At 42.6% G+C, this 18,831-nt stretch overlaps 1 protein-coding gene across 1 annotated transcript; it reads right to left on the bottom strand.

Moving 5' to 3' along the window:
* Positions 1–18,013: 18,013 nt before the first annotated feature.
* On the bottom strand, positions 18,014–18,460 carry LOC122084865 (phosphopantothenoylcysteine decarboxylase subunit VHS3-like). The gene has a single exon (XM_042653287.1). The coding sequence runs from the start codon at positions 18,458–18,460 to the stop codon at positions 18,014–18,016; it is 447 nt and encodes a 148-aa protein (XP_042509221.1).
* Between the last annotated feature and the right edge of the window lie 371 nt (positions 18,461–18,831).

Raw genomic sequence — 18,831 nt, 5'->3', positions numbered from 1 at the left:
TTTTGTGAACATTCACCATATCCAAGCTTTAAACCCTTGATTCGAGTATGGTTTCTTGAGATCTTGTAGATCCCCTTTGAAATGATGAATCTAAGGTTTAATAGATGATTTATGTGTTGATCTTGAAGGATTTGAAGAGATATTGACAAGGTGGAAGAAGCATTGTGGGTTTGAAGTGATTTGGAGGGTTTGAGGTTGTTCTTGAGCAAAGAAGGTAAGATGGTTTCCCATCACTTGAATCTAACCTAGATCTAGGTTAGAACCATCCTATAAGACCTTGAAGGTGTGAAGAATGGATGGGAAAAGCCCCCATTTGATTCCCCAAAGAATGGAGAAAATGGGGAAGAAACAGGGTGTTTCCCGCCAAGACCGGTGGGTGCAACCGGTGGGCCCCTACCCGCCTGTGGGCACCCACCTGAGAAGGCAGGGGGACCATCGGGCACAACCGGCGGGCCCAACCGACGGGCCAACCGACGGGCCATCCTACCCGTCGGTCCTAGCAGGGACCCCTGGCCCAACCGGCGGGTGGAACCGACGGGCCATACCGGCGGGCCCCTACCCGCCGGTCCCAACCAGTGGGTAGGACCGATGGGCCAGGCTGCCCACCTGTCTGACCCACCCGTGTGGCCCCGAGGGGGATCCTTATGTCTGATTGGACCCAAATCGGACGTGTGACCTTCTTTTGACGTTCTAAACACGATTTTGTCATCGGATTTCATTAATTTTGATCCTAAAATGGTGAAGTACTAACCCCGCTCAATTACGTTAGGTTCACCAAATCCTACCCGATTCGCACCGGATCTCACCCGCACCGAACGGGAATCTTTGTACGCTACAAGTAAGTGGGGAGAGGACGTTTGGCCTTGTTTCAAGACATTGTTTGGCATTCATTTAATTATATCTAGTCTAGTCATGACATCATGAATATGCTATGTAGATTAGTCATTCCTCACATTGTTATGCATATGTGCTATGTTTACTTTCTGCCAATTGAATGAGATGTTTATATGTTGAATGTGGACATCATTGTGCATGTTGCATTGATAGACTAGATGCCGTAGTCAGCTTGGAGACGAGTGCATTGGTGGCCCGTGGAATGGGACACGAAGGCACTATGCAATCGTACTATTTTCATATAGGAGCATGCGGTATTAGGATTCTCACCATCCCGTGCTACGACCCTTCCTAACAGGGGTTAAGGTGTTGGGTTATCATTTGGGGGGAAGCAGTGGTCGCGGTTGTCGGGTCACTGTGGCGGTTAGACATAACGCCCGACGGGTCATGTAGGACAGTCGACAACCCCGGTGGTACATTCAAGAGGGCCAATCGTACTGCTTTTAAATTGCTGGAGTCAGCACCTTTATTTTCAGTCATTTACATTTCTGTTGAGAGCCGGTGGACGGCATTGTCTTTACTTTTCTGAGTACTCACGGTGGGCCTTCTCCGACAGCCCTATGGGCGTATCGCGGGAGGGAGTTCGCGGCTCGTACCCGGAGTATACGCGCACTGTGGTTGTAGTAGCACTAAAACCAAGGACTTAGTAATGTTGCTTAGGTGGATGTGATTTAAAATGTATAGCATGGCATGTAGTGCATATGATGTGTTGTGATGTGTGGACTGCTGTGTGGTCCATCTTTCTACTTACTGAGCTAGTGAGCTCATCCCACGTATACGCCCCTTTTTAGATGATTTTACAGGTCATACATCTGAGGAGCATGGGGTGGGTCCCACAGTCGAGTTTCCTGAAGAGGACTGGTGGACCCCTGAGGAGTTAGGGCACGGCACTGACTGCTCATGCGAGAGCTGTGCTGCGGGACAGCAGTTCTGAGGCTGAGCTGAGCTCCACCTTTGAGGCCGTGTTGAGCTCCACTTCTGAGGCCGAGTTGACCTCTTCTATGTGATGCCGAGCTGGGCACGACCCTTGATGCCGAGCTGAGCTCTAGCCTTGATACCGAGCCGAGCTGTGTACTCTGATTTTTTTGGTGGATTTCCTTATGTACTTGATATTTGAATTTTATTCTTTTTGTGTAATTATCATGCCTTCGGGCCAAATGTATATAATTAATGTATCACAATTCGGGTATCAAGTATTATGGGCTTATTCACAGGTAAAACTTAGTCTTCCGCTGATCTGATGAGTTTATATTAGTTGTGTGTATGCTGTGGTGGAATACAATATCTGATGATCCTGGCAGGTTTGGGTTAACCGGTGTTAACTCGGTCACTGGCCTGGTTCAGTGTGAACGGGGTGTGACAATTGGTCTCCGACATATTTAAAGCAGGACACCACTGGACAACCCATTGTTTGACTCGGGTCTCTAGCTTATACAACAGGACGAGCCCTTCAAAAGACCATTTGCATATCAAAAAAATTGTGTACTAACACCTTGGTAGGAACTAAGCAGGGAATGCCATGCAATGGTATAGGTAAGTTTTCAAAACTCCCCAATTTAAAATTCTTAGATATTATCATATTAATTTCTATGTTTTATCGATGGTTTAACCGATTTACGAAGTTTACCGATAGATTAGCCATTTGTTTGCGCATTTACACCTCCGCCATCATTGAGCACAACGGCGGCAGTACAAGCTCATGGTGAAAAATTTTAGGGAGTTCTTTTCTTTGCCCTTCAGCCTTGGCACAAGCCTTTACCAAAGAGGGGCATTCTGTAGACACCCAATTTTTTCACCCACTCAGCTAGTGATGATACACAGGGAATGTCCAAGGTTCGTGCTTCACATTGGAAGGGAATCTAGGCCTTTGGCGATGATCTAGATGATAGCAGTAACTCGAGGATCAACTCCAAACCCTAAGTCGGCCCGAAGCACTAATCCGACTCCAAGACTAAATTCGGACTCGATCTTGTGGAACTCGATTCTAGCATGTTTTATATTGATGAATTGGTTCTAAGTACTATTTGGTGGTGTGGGAACGGCATGAACAAGGATTGCCAGAAACCCCCCAACTGGCAAGTGGGAAAGTCCCCTCTTTGCTATTGTAGTCCCCTATCTGCTATTCTCAATCTTTTTCGAGCAAACAAGGAGCTTGAAACCAATACCATTAGATAGTACTCGGAAAGTTAATTTCGACAATATATCATATGCAAAAATCAGACCATCGGATCTCTCGAAATCAATATCGGAAGTCAGAACAGGGATTGGTAAGACCGACTTTGACCTGAATTGACCTGGACCCATATAGGGACTATACGATTCCGTATGGGTCCTAAATGGCATCGTATGGGTTCCAAACAATTCTGTATGGTTCCTAGCCTTTTCACCAACTAAATAAGGGGAAAAAAAGAGAAAAAATAAAAGTAATATAAAAAAAATTTAAATAATAAAAATTTTTAATTTTGGGAAGAATCCCATACGTTGCTATGGGTTTTTTTTCTTCAAAAAAGGAAATAAAAAATAAAAATGAGGATAAAATAAATAAATACAAAAAATGTTTTTCATAAAAAAAATTCACTTTTTTTGGAAGGTTGTTGAGACGGGCCCGTTCATGTTTGGACTGACCCATCAACTTTAAATAAAAATGGTATTTTTTGTGCATTTAAAACGTGACTAAATCTTTTTTTGGAAGGTTAACACCAACAGCCCCGTGGGGGCTTGATTGCCAACCCGTGGATTCATTTTGAGAACCTAAAGGGGTGAGGGTTGACACCTATAAATAGGGTCTCATTCTCCCACATTAAACACCAAAAAAATTCCAAGGCATGCCCAAGGAAGAAAAAAAAAAAGAGAAAAGAGAGAGAAGAGAGAAGGAAGTGAGAAAGAGTGGGGTGAAGGAATTCCTCCACCTCCCACCCTCAAGAAGTGTGCCGAAGCTTGGAGAGCTACTGAAGGACTAGATTCACCAAAGAAGAGGAGCAAGCAGCCGAGGTCAATCCCATCTGAGCCAGGGATCTACACCAGAGCCATCGGAGCATCAGCTGGGGTCTGTCCCCTCTTGACCCGAAACAGTGGTTAAGGTCAGGTATATTTTCTAATAGAGTAGTCACAATGTAGATCTTACATTAAATACAACATGTGTATAATATTGTGTAGTACAGTGATGCATATGGGTTAGGACATAGATGGGGAATATTCAAATACCAGCATCTAATAGGAAGACCGGTTCAACCAGACGAAGTGGGTGCCTAACACCTTCCCAACTTCATAACCTGACACTTACCCTAATCTCTAGACCAGACCGAGTCAATCTCAGGTCCATCCCGACGGATCAGGCCCACATCCCAGGTCCTAGACCCTAACCCCAGGTAGTGACTCTAAATGTTTAATTTAATTCTTTGAAGATACCTGAGGCGGATAGCCCCATAAAATAGGCCCCCCACGTGTCTTCGGGCAAGGATGCGATGATGTGGCAGCAGGCTTTGACCACCCCCTTCATATGTGTAAGCTCCAACTAGCTCAGTGAGGGATGGGGAACATGTAAGCAAACATATATAGACCATGATGCATGTATGACGCAATTCATTTTATTATTGTCCATCTAGCAGCAATTAAGCCTGCTATAATGCTACTGCAATACATTAGGCAGCATCTTAGTCCTGAAAATCACATATTAGTCACCTAGCGATACAAAACCTAATTATAATCAAGAGCCTGTTAGTCCCGAAATACTCCCTACCATACTGGGCTAGTTTCTCGCCTAGAAACAATCAAATTGTACTGCGAAAGTGGCATCCCAAAACATCTCATCCAACCTACCACTGTGGGTTCTCCAACACCTCACCCCCTGTTGGAAAGGGATCGTAGCACAAGGTAATTAATCCTAACCAAAATAATATACATGTCCTTTCATAATGATACAATTAGTATGGAAAATATAGTATCGAAATCATACATCGGCTACACCGCAACCCATGTCCAAGCCTAACTCTAATGCTCACACAATGCATGATGATTTACATGGCGATCACGGTATTGGAATTTACTTTGGCTGCACTAGATCCCACCCATTCACACAACCATAGTAGCAAGATTCATATCAAAGTAGTTAAATCAACAATAATTAAAGCATACATGATATAATTAATTAAATACACATGTATGAAATGGAAAACAACAATTCTATAATGTAAAACACTTCAGAAAAGAAATCAAATCACCCATGCACCTGTTTGCTGACTTGGTGAGAGATAACTTGGAAGCAACACCCAAAGAATACCCCAATAGTCCTCAACAAAATCCTAGCTCTGACCTAAAAATTAAGAGTAATTTGAATGTTAATGAAGATGTCAAAAACCCCTATGAAGATTCCCTAAAAGAATCCCCAGACTGCACTAGCGACTGGTAGGTCAATGATCGTATATCATTTATTGATGGATCATTCACCTTACAATCCTGAGTCTTAAATAGTAACTCCACTAGTGGATGTCACCGATGATCGGGTCCTACCAGTAAGTCTTACCCTTGGATGGGGCAGGAACTTCAGAAGTCTGATAAATTGCCCACTGGTTCTCACCACCTGGTAGTCTGAATTGATTTCGGCTCAATTCCCAATCACCACCTATCTAAGGTTGTTTTTGGTTCATAGAGATTGCAGAGGGTCACTCCACCTTCCATTCAAGCCTACTTGTGAGGGTAGCGGCCGGAGATCTCTCTTCCCTTTGGGGAAAAGGACTTGCATTCGGCCCTCTCTCCACTCTTTCTCTTTCTTAGGGAGAGGTGTGTCGTGTGTGCTTACCCATCAGCCCCACACTGTCGTATCACCTCTCGAAGATATGTAAAGGCCTATTTCGTAGGAGTGTAAAGTTTGTCATTGAGACGGGGATTTGATGATGGTCCAATGCGGGGGATTGGGATCATGCAAAAAAGGGTTGGAGTTGCCACCTAGGATTATGGACCTAGGACCCGAGGATGGGTCCAATTCTTGAGAAAATGGCCCGAAAGTTGGTCTGGTCCAGAGATTTAGGGTACGTGTTAGGTTGTAGAGTTTGGAAGGTGTTAGGCACCCAATCTACCCGGTTCAATCAATCTTCATACTAGATGCTTAAGAACAAACATTTTCCACAATTATCCATATTCCACATACATGGCTAGGTTATCACACATATATACATTAATTGAATTTAAATAATTATGTACACTAAAACAAGGTCAATATAAAGTCTACATCATGCTAATTCGGTTGAGAAATTATACCTGAGCTTGACCCTTGTTTCGGGAAGGATTCTCCTAGCTCAGGGGAAGATGGTCTTGACCTCCAACTTCCTTTTATAATATTCAGACAGAGTTCCAACTAGGAACTATTACTTTTGGATTTGAATTCTGGCAATTCGGCAGAGCTTCCACTAGGGATGGGCTACTTCTAGATTTTGGCTAAGGTGGCACTTCGGTAGAGCTTCCACTGGAGATAGGCTATGGAAGGGCTAGGATGAGGTGGCACTCCGGCAAAGCTTTTGTTGGGAATAGGCTATGGGAGGGCTAGGCTAAGGTGGCACTCTGGCAGAGCTTCCACTAAGAATAGGCTATGGGAGGGCAAAACTTAAATGATTGAGGAACTTCAAAGGCCCAAAGAACACTTTGGATCTTATAAAGATCTCTCTGAAGGCTTGAAGAACCTCAAAGGGGGAGGGGAGACTAAGGCAAAGTTTTCTACACAAAATGCTCACCCAAAAAAGCAGATGATTAAAGAACTTCAAAGTCCCGAAGAACGCATCAAAGATCTGAAGAACACTTCGGATCTTATGAAGATCTCTCCATAGACTTGAAGAACCTCAAGGGGGGAGGGGAGGAGAGGGTAGAGCTTCTCTACAATGGTTGCTCACTAGGAGACTTGAGTGTGTAAAACCAAATGGAGGGGGGAGTATTTATAGATTTTTTGAACCAATGGGGAGGAAAGAGGAATTTCCTTGGCCAATGGGGTTAAAAAGTGATTTTTCTAAACCAATGGGGTCACAAAATGAATTTTTAAACCAATGGGGTGAAGGGTGAATTTCTTTGGCCAATGAGGTGTAGAGATACTTTTTTGGGCCAATGAATTCAAAAGATGCATTTTTTGGCCAATAGGAGGTTACGGTTTAGGTTACGCTAGCAGGGTAGTTCAAAGTTCATAAATGGGTGAAGGGAGAATCTCTTCACAACATAGGTCATTGGAGTGAAGATTCTGGCTAGCGGCGAATGCAAAGGGGTCAGGCAAGGGTGTGCAAGGCAAGGAGGGGCACACGAGATAGGGGGCACGTGGGGCAGACATAGGCAATAAGGCAGTGGGCACGCAGAAAGTAGCAAGGGCTCACAAGGCAGCAGGATGAGTAGGGCTGCAGGGGAGCGCGCAAGGTAGTGGGGGCACATAAGGTAGCAGGGGCACGTGCGAGGCAGTGAGGGGCATGCAAGGCCCTGGGGTTGCGCACGAGGTAGTGAAGGGCGTGCTAGGCCGTGGGGTCGTGCTCGAGGCAGTGAAGGGTGCGCAAGGTCGTGGGGTGCATGAGGTAGCTAGGGGCATGCGGGGTAGTAGGACCATGCATTAGGCAGTGGGTGTGTGCATAAGGCAGCAGGGCTAGCATAAGGAAGAAGGTGCATGCGAAAGGTAGCGAGGTTGTGCGCACGAGGTAGCGGGGCATAATGGCGAGGTGTGATTTTCTGGGAATGATTACAAGAGATCCGACGGTCTGATTTTGACGTACCATATGTCATTGGAATCGTGATTCTGAGTACTATCCATCCGTATGGTCATTTCTGACCAGATTCATATATAAGAAGTCATAATTGGACCCTTCTTTTCTTTCACATGGGATTTCTGAGATTCTTGGGTTGGTATGAAATATTTATGGAGTGGGTTACCTCAATCAACTGTCATCTCTATTAATCAGAAGTGAGAGGTCATGTCTATGATCCATAAGTCATCATAGCTGGAGGAGGGTGATAAAATTGGGTGTCTACAGAATGCCTCTCTTTGGCCAATGCCTATGCCAACAACCGAAGGGAAAAGAAAAGAACTACCATATTTTGTCACCTGGAGCATGTACTACCATCATCTTGCTCATCAATGATGGAGTTGAAAATGCAACAGATAACATCTCTTAACTACTTTAAAGTTTAGGATCTTACTTGGGCCGTCGATTGTCAGAAAGAAACTCGCTACTCTTTTAATCCTGCAAAAGATGTTAGTGCTTGATTCTTGACTGTCCTAGGTTGGGCTTCCTTTTGCCAGTCTATGGAATTGACCAATGAAATTGGGCCACTTGGGACCGATTCAAAGAGATTGAGCCTCCAGGGGCCAGTTCAATGAGATTGGGCCACCTAGGGCCGGCTCAATGAGATACTTTCTTTTCTTGATTTTTCTCTTGCCTTCTGATTAAGAGTCTTTTAGTTTGAACCATTGGACTAGAATCTTGAATTTGGACCTTTGAATTGGAATCTTGCCTTTCACATGCATTTGTTTTTGAATTTTTACTTTCCTTTTGACTTTGACCTTTCACCTTTCACATACATGTGACTATCTACCACTTTTATGTGAAGTAAATTTTATCTACCTCTTGTAATTTTTTCATCTAACTCTTTCATGTGATTTTTACGTACCTCATCAGTTTGATTTGGATTTTGTATTTTGTGGGTAGGATCTTTGAGTTGCACCTTGGAATTGGATTATCAAATTTTTTTTTTTTTGGGAAAATGAATTTTTTAATCATAAAATGGTCCCCCCTGTTACTCATTTCTCATTCTGATTTTTTTGAGTTGGGAACAATTTGTGAGTGAGTGAGCTCGGGTTTTTTGAATTTTTTTCGAAGATTTGAAGTTCTTCGCATTTTTTCGGGTTTCTTCAGACTTTTTTTTTTCAAAGACCTTCAAGTTTTCTTTGAAGTTCTTCATCCTCCTCTTGAAGATCTTTAAATTTCTTGAGGAAGGAGCCAATTGGAGAATCTAAAATCTTTTTGGGCTTTTTTACAAATTATGAATCTTCTTGGGGTTCCTTGTAATTTTGAAAAATATGTCCGAGGGAGAAATGGGAAGGACTGCAAGGGAATCCAGCTAGATGGCGTGGAGAGTTGTGGTACTTCATCCTAGGGGGACGAGGGTCCCGCATACTAGTACACTGGGTGGACACTCCACAAGACTCCAGATCATATGCAACTCCATATGGGGCACATGGGTGAGTCCTTACATTTATTTGTTTTTCTTACATTTTTTACTATTATATATTTTTTTCAATTTATTTTTTTTTTTATTATTTTTTTTTTCTTAGAGGTTCAATGAGGAGAGTACCACCCGTCTTGGCCTGATATGGCCACCTAAATTCGGCTTGGGACTAGTACAAAGTGCTTCCTTATAGAGTCAAGGGGCTAGTTGACTCATCTTACCTGAGTAGGTTGACTTCACTGGAGACCAGGAAATTTAGTCTGGAATTGGCAGGAGGTCTGATTGAGCTGTGGTAGCCGAGTACTCACTCCTTCCATTTCCCGACAGGCGAGATTACAATCACGCCCTTATGCTTCTATGCCTTGACAGGCATACATTTTGGGGGGAGGCCCCTGACCCTTCCTGAGACTCTGACAGCTTGGGAGTTTACAGAATTGATGGGTATAGATATCGAGGATGATCAGAAACATATCCGCCTAGGCGAGATCAGCGCTCATTGGTGGAGGATTGGCCTGGGGGTAAACCCTGGTAACATTGCACAGGTGACCCATTCTTTCCTTTTGTTCACTATGGGTTAGTGCCTTTTTAGTGACCTCTGAGACAGGGTGGATATCCGCATGACAGCCCTTTTATGGAACATTCAAGATTTGGAAAATTCGGATTGGGGTGGGGCCAACTATGCCTACCTATTGTGGACCCTTGACCTTCTAGCATATGAAGACCGGGGCCTCAATGGAGCAGGCTACATTCTCCAGGTAGCTTCTTGTCCCTATACACATTTTGTTTCATTTGGTTGCACTTTCTTACTTTGACTTTTCAATTCATCCTTGGTGTTATGAACATCTAGAGATTATGGTCCCATACTAAAGGCTCCTCAAGCATCATTTTTTCCACAACCACGAGATTGGGAAACAGTCAGGAACTCCAGGGTCACCGCCATCCTCTAGGGGCCACTGCTCGTTCTCTTCTAAATGGGCTTACCGAGGTAAGTTAGGTTTGGCATTGAATTTCCTTTTGTCTTGTGTTGTACTCATTTCTACTTGAATTTGCAGGTTAATTGGAGGCCGTTTCAGCACCTTAGGTTCCCAAACCTTGGCGAAGTCACCAAGGCTAGGTACCTAACAGAGAACCAAGTTTTGTTTAGGGGTATCTGGGGCCACACCTGGTATTTGGGAGAGTGGGTCACACCTCAGTGGTCCGATTCCAACATGCACTTCCCTCCTTGTCTTCCTCCATCACTATGCATCACCTGGAGCACATTCCTGTAGATCAAGTTGAGAGATTGGCCGAAGGAACATGGGATGATTCCTTCTTAGACTAGGATAGGGATTACGAGACCTTCCTCAAGCAAGAGACAATTTGTACTCCCTTTGGTCCCAAAGGTTCTGTGGTATGTTTCCCTCCTTGAATATCATTTTCATATTTCAATTCTCTTTTTGTTTGGCTTTGATTGATGTTCTTTCAAGGGAGGATTCGGCATACGGACCCTTTTTCTGTTCAGTCACAAGTTGGTGCTACTGGTCCATCCCAAGCTGGGCCTTCTAGTGTTGTGGGTGGATCTCTTAGGATCGCCTCTATCCCTTTCCCTGGTTTCTTGGGTTGGTCCTATCCCAATACAGCCCATCCCGATATCTCTCAACTCCTGGTGCATAGATTGGATAGAGATGCTTCCCTTGGGCTACCCATTTCATATGATTATGTGAGTATTTAACCACTTCTCATTTGATTGGCTCTTGACTTCTTTTGACTAACATGGTCTTCATCAGGTGTCTCTAGAGGCCTATGCTGAACTCAAAGAGGATGCACCAGAGTTTGTGTGAGGTGGTGCTTGATAACGTATCATTTTTTTCAACCTTATCCTTCTTCTTTATTACTCTTTTCTCTTGATCACTCCTTATATTTTCTAGGAAGGAGAGAACACTGCCTTAAAGAGCCAAGTTAGCTCTTACCAACAAGAGAATGCTCAGCAGGAGATGCAAATTCAGGATCTCACTCAGAGGTTGGAGAGCTCGGGATTGGCACCTACTAGCTCTTCAATGTTCCATAAGGATGTCGCCGAGTATGGATTAGATGAGGATTTTGACTCTTAGGGATCTATTCTTGTAATTCCTGCAAACACAAGGATATGTATATCTTTTTTCTTGTTCTTTTTCCCTCCCCATGTTAATTCCTTCTTCTTTTTTGTATTGTCAAACTTGGCATTTTATGAATGGAAATCTATCTTTGGCATCAAGAAAATTTCCTTTATTTATTAATTTGAATTTTTAGGCACAATTAATTCCACAACTCAAGTCTTCATTAGAATAATCGAAATAACACGAAAATCCAAATACCACACTATTTTACTTCCTAGTGAAGTAACCAAAATGGAAATAGCTTTCCTACCACAGGGAGGATAGGTAGGTAACAAGGTGGGTAGACAATTCTTGGGGTGGATATAAGTTCACCAACTCTTCTGGGTCCTCTGCTTTCAGTCTGTATTGTCGGCTAATGTAGGTGGTCAAGTAAAAAGATATATGAGTCAATCCCATCAACCTGACATAGTTACATCCAGGGGTCTTCATTAGAAAATCCTCTTATGGCCACCATGGGCATCTCCATGCAATATCCTATGCAGTTCTTCCTTGTAGGTACTCCTCCCAATCAATGATGGGTTTGAATTTTGAGACTTCCCTCTTATCTTGGTAGCAAAGAACTCTGAGTTGGCATCCATTCAATGGCCTGGTCAGCTTCAGTTTTTCAAGTAGCCAAATCTAGAAAATAGCAAAGCTTCCTTGATAATGATCAAACCCAAATTTATGGCTATGGGTCATGTCATCAAATCCCTTGAGTGTCTCTGCAAGGACTGTGGGGATGATATCACCTCCTTCCTTCAATTGTTTTACCACTTCTATGAAAACAAATGGTGCCCCATATCTAGGACTTTGGAGAATATAGTGAGCTATCATACAGAATAGATAAGCATCCCGTGATCTCTACGGATGGATTCCTCCCAGTGATAGATATCGAATGAAGATTCTGGCCACCTTCAGAATGTCAATCTTTCTATATCTAATGAACTGTTTCATTTCCTATTTTTCCCATCCAAAGAAGTCCTGAATTTTCTTTGAGTAATCTTTTTTCAAAGATGGTTGAATTAACCTGCCCTTTGGTGGAGATAGCATACAAACTCAGAATTATTCGAGAGTTGGGCAGATCTCAACCAACCCGAACCAAAATATGTAGAGATAGGTATCCCAGTGTTGAGGCACCTAGCGAAGTAAATTATGATGTAATTCTACACACCCAATCTGACTGAGTATTGACACATTCATAGATTCCAGTAGTCCTAGTGCAATTATGTTTATGTTCAAGGTCTATTTTCTCAACTTCTCATCCAAAGAGCCTATGACCTTTCCTACAGTCATCACAAATAAAAAGGAGATGTGATGATTCGTCAAAGTATCACTCATTAGCTATTGACATGACCAAACCTTTACCACTGTTGCATCAGACTCTTTTTTTTTTTTTTTACTAATCAAGAATGGGGAATGAACTGGCCTTGATATACTGATGCCGGGTGGCAACTATTGGGGGTGAAATTCTGGATAAGAATTTGGAGGACCATAGGTGAATGACATATAACTAATGGCCTTGCATGCCAAATGGTGATCCTTGGGGAACACAAGCTATAATGATCTTTTTAGATACCTTGATTATTAATCTAGAAATGCCTTGAGATTGTTGAGACCGCACTTGCACATGTTAAGTTACCTACGTATCCCTTGAGAGGAATCAGGTCTAGCGTAGTTCAGGCTATTCACCCTTTCAGACATAATATCTCTTAAGTTGATCCATGTTAACCAATCTGGGTATTTCTTCGTCGTTGTGGTCTATGAGTTTTATAGCCTTGCCTAGTAGAATCTCTTTGACAGTGAATGAGCCACTCCAATTGGGCCTGAACTTTCCTTTTGGGTCATGAATTGGGGCTTTTTGTTCTCAAAGAACAAGCTCACCCTCTTCTATGTGACAGGGCTTCACATTCTCGTTGAAGGCCCTTGCCATTCTCAATTGATATTTCTTCAAATTATCCATAGCCTTCATACGTCTTTCATCGAGAAAGTTTAGCCCATCATGTCTGGCCTTCACCCATTTTCCTTCAGGTAACTAACTATCAAGCAGTACCCTTAAGGATGGTACTAGGATTTCCATGGGTAAAACTACCTCGACCCTATATACTAAGGAAAAAGGAGTTGCCCCTATCGAGGATCATATAGAGGTCTGATATGCCCATAAATCAAGAGGTAACTTCTCTGCCCAATCTTTGTGTGTTTCAGCCATTTTCTAAAGGATGACCTTGATGTTCTTGTTATCTGCTTCTACTGCCCATTGGTCTACGGCCTGTAAGTGGTAGAGCGATGCCTTTTGATACCAAACTTTGTGCAGATTTTATCAGTTTTGTCCCAGAAATGGGATCCTTGATCTGATATCAGCTCTTGAGGCACTCCATATCGACAAATGATGTTTTCTTGGTTGAATTTTTCCACCTTAGCATATGTGAGGACTGCATGTGACTGAGCTTCTACCCACTTGGTGAAATAATCAATAGCTACCAAGATGAACTTGTGACCATTGGATGATTTAGGATTGACCTTCCCAATGATATCAATGCCCCAAGTAGAGAATGGCCAAGGAGAACTGAGTGAGCACAACTCTATTGGCAGGATATGTATGATATTGGAAAATATCTGACATTTATGGCATTTCTTGATAAAGCCCACGCAGTCTGCTTCCATTGTGTTCTAATAATATCCTAGCCTGAGAATCTTCTTACCTAGCATCTTGGCATTTATGTGGGGTCCAGAAAGGCCTTGATGAATTTCCTCCATGATTGTTGCTACTTGCTCTTCATCCACACACAACAACTATATTCCATCATAGGATCTTTTGTATAACAAGTCCCCTTGAAGAATAAATTGGGTAGCATATCTCCCTTGAAATTTCTTTTCTCTATCTATAGCTTCAATTGGATACTTCCTTTCCCTGATGAAGTCCACTATGTGAGCAAACCAAGACCGGCCATCTATGGTGAGAGAGTTCACCGAATTCTGATAAATGGGTCTGCTTCTTTGTTCCACTAAGAATGGTCAGACCCTAGCCATAGGGTTGCATTCTACCATGGAAGCCAAGGTTGCAAGGGCATCGGCAAACCGATTGTTATCTCTCTGGAAGTATTCGAATGAGGTCTTCTTGAAATGTCCAATCACTTCTTCCAAATATTCTTGATACAACTTAGTTTCTCATCTTTTGTCTTCCACTTTCCTTACTTCTGGAAAATGACAATGGATGAATCACCACATACCTTGATCCTTTTTATGTCAATGGTCAGAGCAGTTTCGAGCCCCAAGGCATAACTTTCATATTGGGCAATATTGTTGGTACAGGGGAAATCAAGGCAAAATGACGAAGGTAAGCAAAGACCGTTAGGAGTGACAAGCAATATTCCCGTACCACACCCCTTCTGATTAGCTGCTCCATTAAAAAACAACTGCCATTCATTAGTTGTGTCTTTTTCTTCTATTGTTGTGATCTCTTCATCTGGGAAGTCATCATCTAGGGCTCTTCTATCTTCCATGGGGTGGGTAGCCAAATGATCGGCTATAGCTTGCCCCTTGATAGATTTATAAGCAACATAGATGATGTCAAACTCTGACAAGAATAAAAACCATTGAGCCATCCTTCCCATTAGAGCCGGTTTCTTAAAGTGGTACTTGATTGGATCCATCCTTGATATCAAACGTACTGGATAAGCTACCATGTAGTGTTGCAATCTTTTCGTTGCCCAAATTAGTGCAGCACAAGTTTTTCCCAAAGATGTGCATTGTGTCTCATATTCCAAGAACTTCTTGTTAAGGTAGTATATAGCATGCTCTACTCCCTTCTCTATCTTATTTTGTGCTAGCAACGATCCCATGGAATATTCTCCCACTGATAAGTATCACAGAAGTGGTTCTCCTTCCACTGGTGGCGTCAATACTAGTAGGTTCATAAGATATCCTTTGATCTTATCAAAATCTTGTTGGCATTGGTCATTCCATTATGTAGGTTGATCCTTCTTTGGCAGCTTAAAAATTGGTTCGTAGATCGTAGTCAGTTGGGCTATGAACCTGCTAATATACTAGATGTGACCCAAGAATCCTCGTGACCCAAGAATCCTCGTATCTGCTTCTTAGTGAGAGTTGTGGGCATTTCTTGTATTGCTTTGATCTTGATAGGATCGACTTCGTTGCCCCTTTCACTCACCAAGAATCACAACAACTTTTCTGTTGTCGCCCCAAATACACACTTTTGAGGATTCAACTTTAGCTGATCAAAGAATCCTCTTAGCGCGGGAATATGAAGTTGTCGATCCCTTGACTTCACTATCATTTCATCCACATAGACTTCCACATCTTTGTTCATCATGTCATGCAATATGGCTGTAGCTGCTCTTTGATAAGTTGCCCCAGCATTCTTTAATCCAAAGGGCATCACCTTGTAACAATAAGTTCCCCATAGAGTGGTGAAGGTTGTCTTTCACGATCTTTTGGTTGCATGCTCACTTGATTGTATCCTGACAATCCATCCATAAATGATAGTAAGGCATGCCTTGTTGTGTTGTCAACCAATACATCATTGTGAGGCAATGGGAAGTCATCCTTAAGGCTCACCTTGTTAAGATCTTGGAAATCTACACACATTTGCACTTTGCCATCTTTCTTTGGCTCTGGTGCTATATTGGCCAACCATTGGGGATACTTTACCACTTGGAGAAATGTTGATTCCACTATTTCACAACATCTCTGATCTTTTCACTCCACTCTGGATGCATTCTTCTGAGCTTCTGCTTGATAAGCTTTTCTCCAATGTAGGTTAGCAATCGATGTTGCACAATGTTAGGGTCTATACCAGGCATATCCTCATAAGACCAAGCAAAGACTATGGCGAACTCCCTCAAAAGACTAATCATCTGCTCCTCTTCTTCATCATCCAGGGTAGTATCAATTTTTACCTCTTGAAGGCATTGGTCGGTTCCTAGATTAATAACCTGGGTATCCTTACAGATGGGTTGGGCTTTCTTTGGTTTGCATTATTTTATTAACTCATAGTATTTATTAAGATCATCATCAGAAAAAGGAGGCAAGTCATACTCGAAATCAGAAATTTCATTCATAAAAGAAGGAGTAACAGACTCAACAAATACGGACTGTGGACCTTCCTCGAGAGGGAAGGCCGACATGCAATCATAAATGGAAGACTCAATAATAGACTCAACTACAAACTCGATGACTAACGTGATGCAAGAGTAAACTTGAAGTTCTCTCCAATGCTTGTCCAGTTCAGGAGGGGGTCAATAGCTCGATGGATGAGCAGATGTGGTAGAGTGCCTTCTTCTTCTTCCAGAAAGGTCACTGCTATCTCTTCAGTGGTGCTGACATTGTTCTCTTTGATAAGCACTTGCTTCTCCATAAAGATGAGCTGATCCATCTCATATTCTCTAAAGCCAAACTTCTTGAGGGGTGAGGAGTGGTGGAGACTACTCAATCCCCTTTCTAAGAAATCCAAATTTTCAAGCCTTTTGATTGAGGCCATCCCTGCTCCTCGGTCACATTTCTGACCACCATCACGGGCCCTCCCGTCGCAATTGATTCGGGCACAGTACATGCAGACCATCATTCTTTATGCTCTTCTTTGCTTTGCACATATGCTTCTCCCTCTAAGACTTTTTCTTCTGTTGTTTCCTTAGCAATGGCCGCGCAAGTCAAGTCTAATTCAAAACCATTAAGTCGGACTTCATGGTCTTGTTCTTCTCCCTTTTCAACATTGGGTAAAGTGTTAACCACTTCGGTATCTCCAGCTACTGTAATCACTCTCTTTATGAATGAATTTCATCTTCTAGTGGAGGGTGGAAGCTACAGCCCTTGCATGATGCAACCAAGGTCTTCCTATGAGCATATTAAAAGACGCTGGTATGTCAATGACTTGGAAATCAATGTCAAACTTCACTGGGCCAATTATCACAGCGAGGGTGAGGATTCCAAGGAATTCTCTTTTGGTATTATCATGTGCCTATATTGTCTAATTTGACAGCCTCATCTCTTCCATATTGCTGTCAATGCTCTTGGCCGATCTCAAAGGTAGAACATTTAGAGTAGACCCATTGTCAAAGAGGACCTGAGGAATGATCTTGTCAATGCATTCTACTATGATGTGCAAAGCACTGTTGTGCTGGGCTCCTTAGGGAGTTTAGATTCTGAGAACATCAATAACTGCACTGCATAGGTTGCCCCCACTATTTGTGTGATATGTGTTGGATCTATCTAGATTGGCACTTGCACATTAGTGAGGGATTTCAAGACTGTTTCTCGATGTGAAGGGGAAGCCATCAATAGTCCCCAAATTGATATATTAGTTTGGGACTTCTTGAGTTGAGCCAAGACTGGGTTCTCGGTTCTTTCTTCAAGCCACTTGTTCCAGCCTCATTGGTCCTTGATTGTTCTACTACAAGGGCCTTGTAGTCTCTTCTACTTTGAGTCTCCATTACACTGACTGGTTTCTTCACAATAATCTCAGTGGGATAGTGATCCTCATCATCACTATCTGTTATGGTAACTATCCATACCATAGGATCTTCTTCTTAGATTCTCCTTCCCTGCTTGGGGTGGGAAGTCGCGGTTCCTTGCAAATATCTAGAGCTCTGGCTCATATTTTTTTACCTCATTGGAAAGGCGTATAACTACTATGTTCACCATTTCTACAAGTGTGTCATGTCTCCCTGCTTTTTTAAGTTTTCCCAATTGCTCGGTGTAGTAATGTTCACTAATGGCCACTTCACCTAACATTTGATCAATTTCATCAGCCTCGAGTTTTAGCTCAACCAAACACCTATAGACACTACCCATATGTTTTTCTATAAGGTTTGCTTTCCCTTCAAAGTGATCTCATATCCTTCACTATCTTTTGAATCTGATGCTGGCTCATCTCCTTTTATGTGGATCGTGAGTGTTGATTGGATAGCATCTGTGCGGTCAATCATCGGGTTGTCTTCACCAATTGCATACACAGAATATCCTCCAGAATCTCTGGGTGAATAATATCTTGACTCATCATCTTCATCATTATTCAAAGGCCCCTGATAGTCACTGTCATCCCAGTCCTGGTACTCATCATCACTTAAAGAATCGGAGTCATCATTATCATCCCAATCCTCACTCTCACCCTCATCATTATTGTCATCAGACTCTTCTTCACTGATTTCCCCGTCACTTTTTTCCCCATCAAATTCTTCATGTCTTTCAAATTCTCCTGCATCCAAACATTCATAGTAATCAAAGCATATGGATGGGAAAATTTCCATGGGGTTAGACCTAACCTCACCGGCACAGAGTCTAATCAGACTGGACTCGTCATCTTCTATGTCACTCCCTCTGTGGATTAGGGAGGTGTGCTCTTTGATTTGCTCCCCTATTGCCAATGTTTTTACCGCTCTGAGAATATCATTTGTGACTTCTTCAACTATCTCCAGATTGTCCTCTTGAGGTATAGTTGTCTGAATCAAAGAAGTGGATCAACATCTTGACTTTCTCCTAAGACATTCACCGAATCTATCGATGAGGTTATCTTTAGAGAATCTAGTAATGTGAGCATATCCTTCCAACTGTACCCACCTATCCATTCTTCTTTTGGATTATCCACCAAGCCTTGAGAAGGGGATTGGTATGAGGGTGA

Source organism: Macadamia integrifolia, chromosome 7, assembly GCF_013358625.1.
Source record: "Macadamia integrifolia cultivar HAES 741 chromosome 7, SCU_Mint_v3, whole genome shotgun sequence".
In the NCBI taxonomy this organism is placed as follows: domain Eukaryota; kingdom Viridiplantae; phylum Streptophyta; class Magnoliopsida; order Proteales; family Proteaceae; genus Macadamia; species Macadamia integrifolia.
The sequence above is the reverse complement of the archived record's forward strand: the minus strand, read 5'-3'. Positions and strand labels throughout refer to the sequence as shown.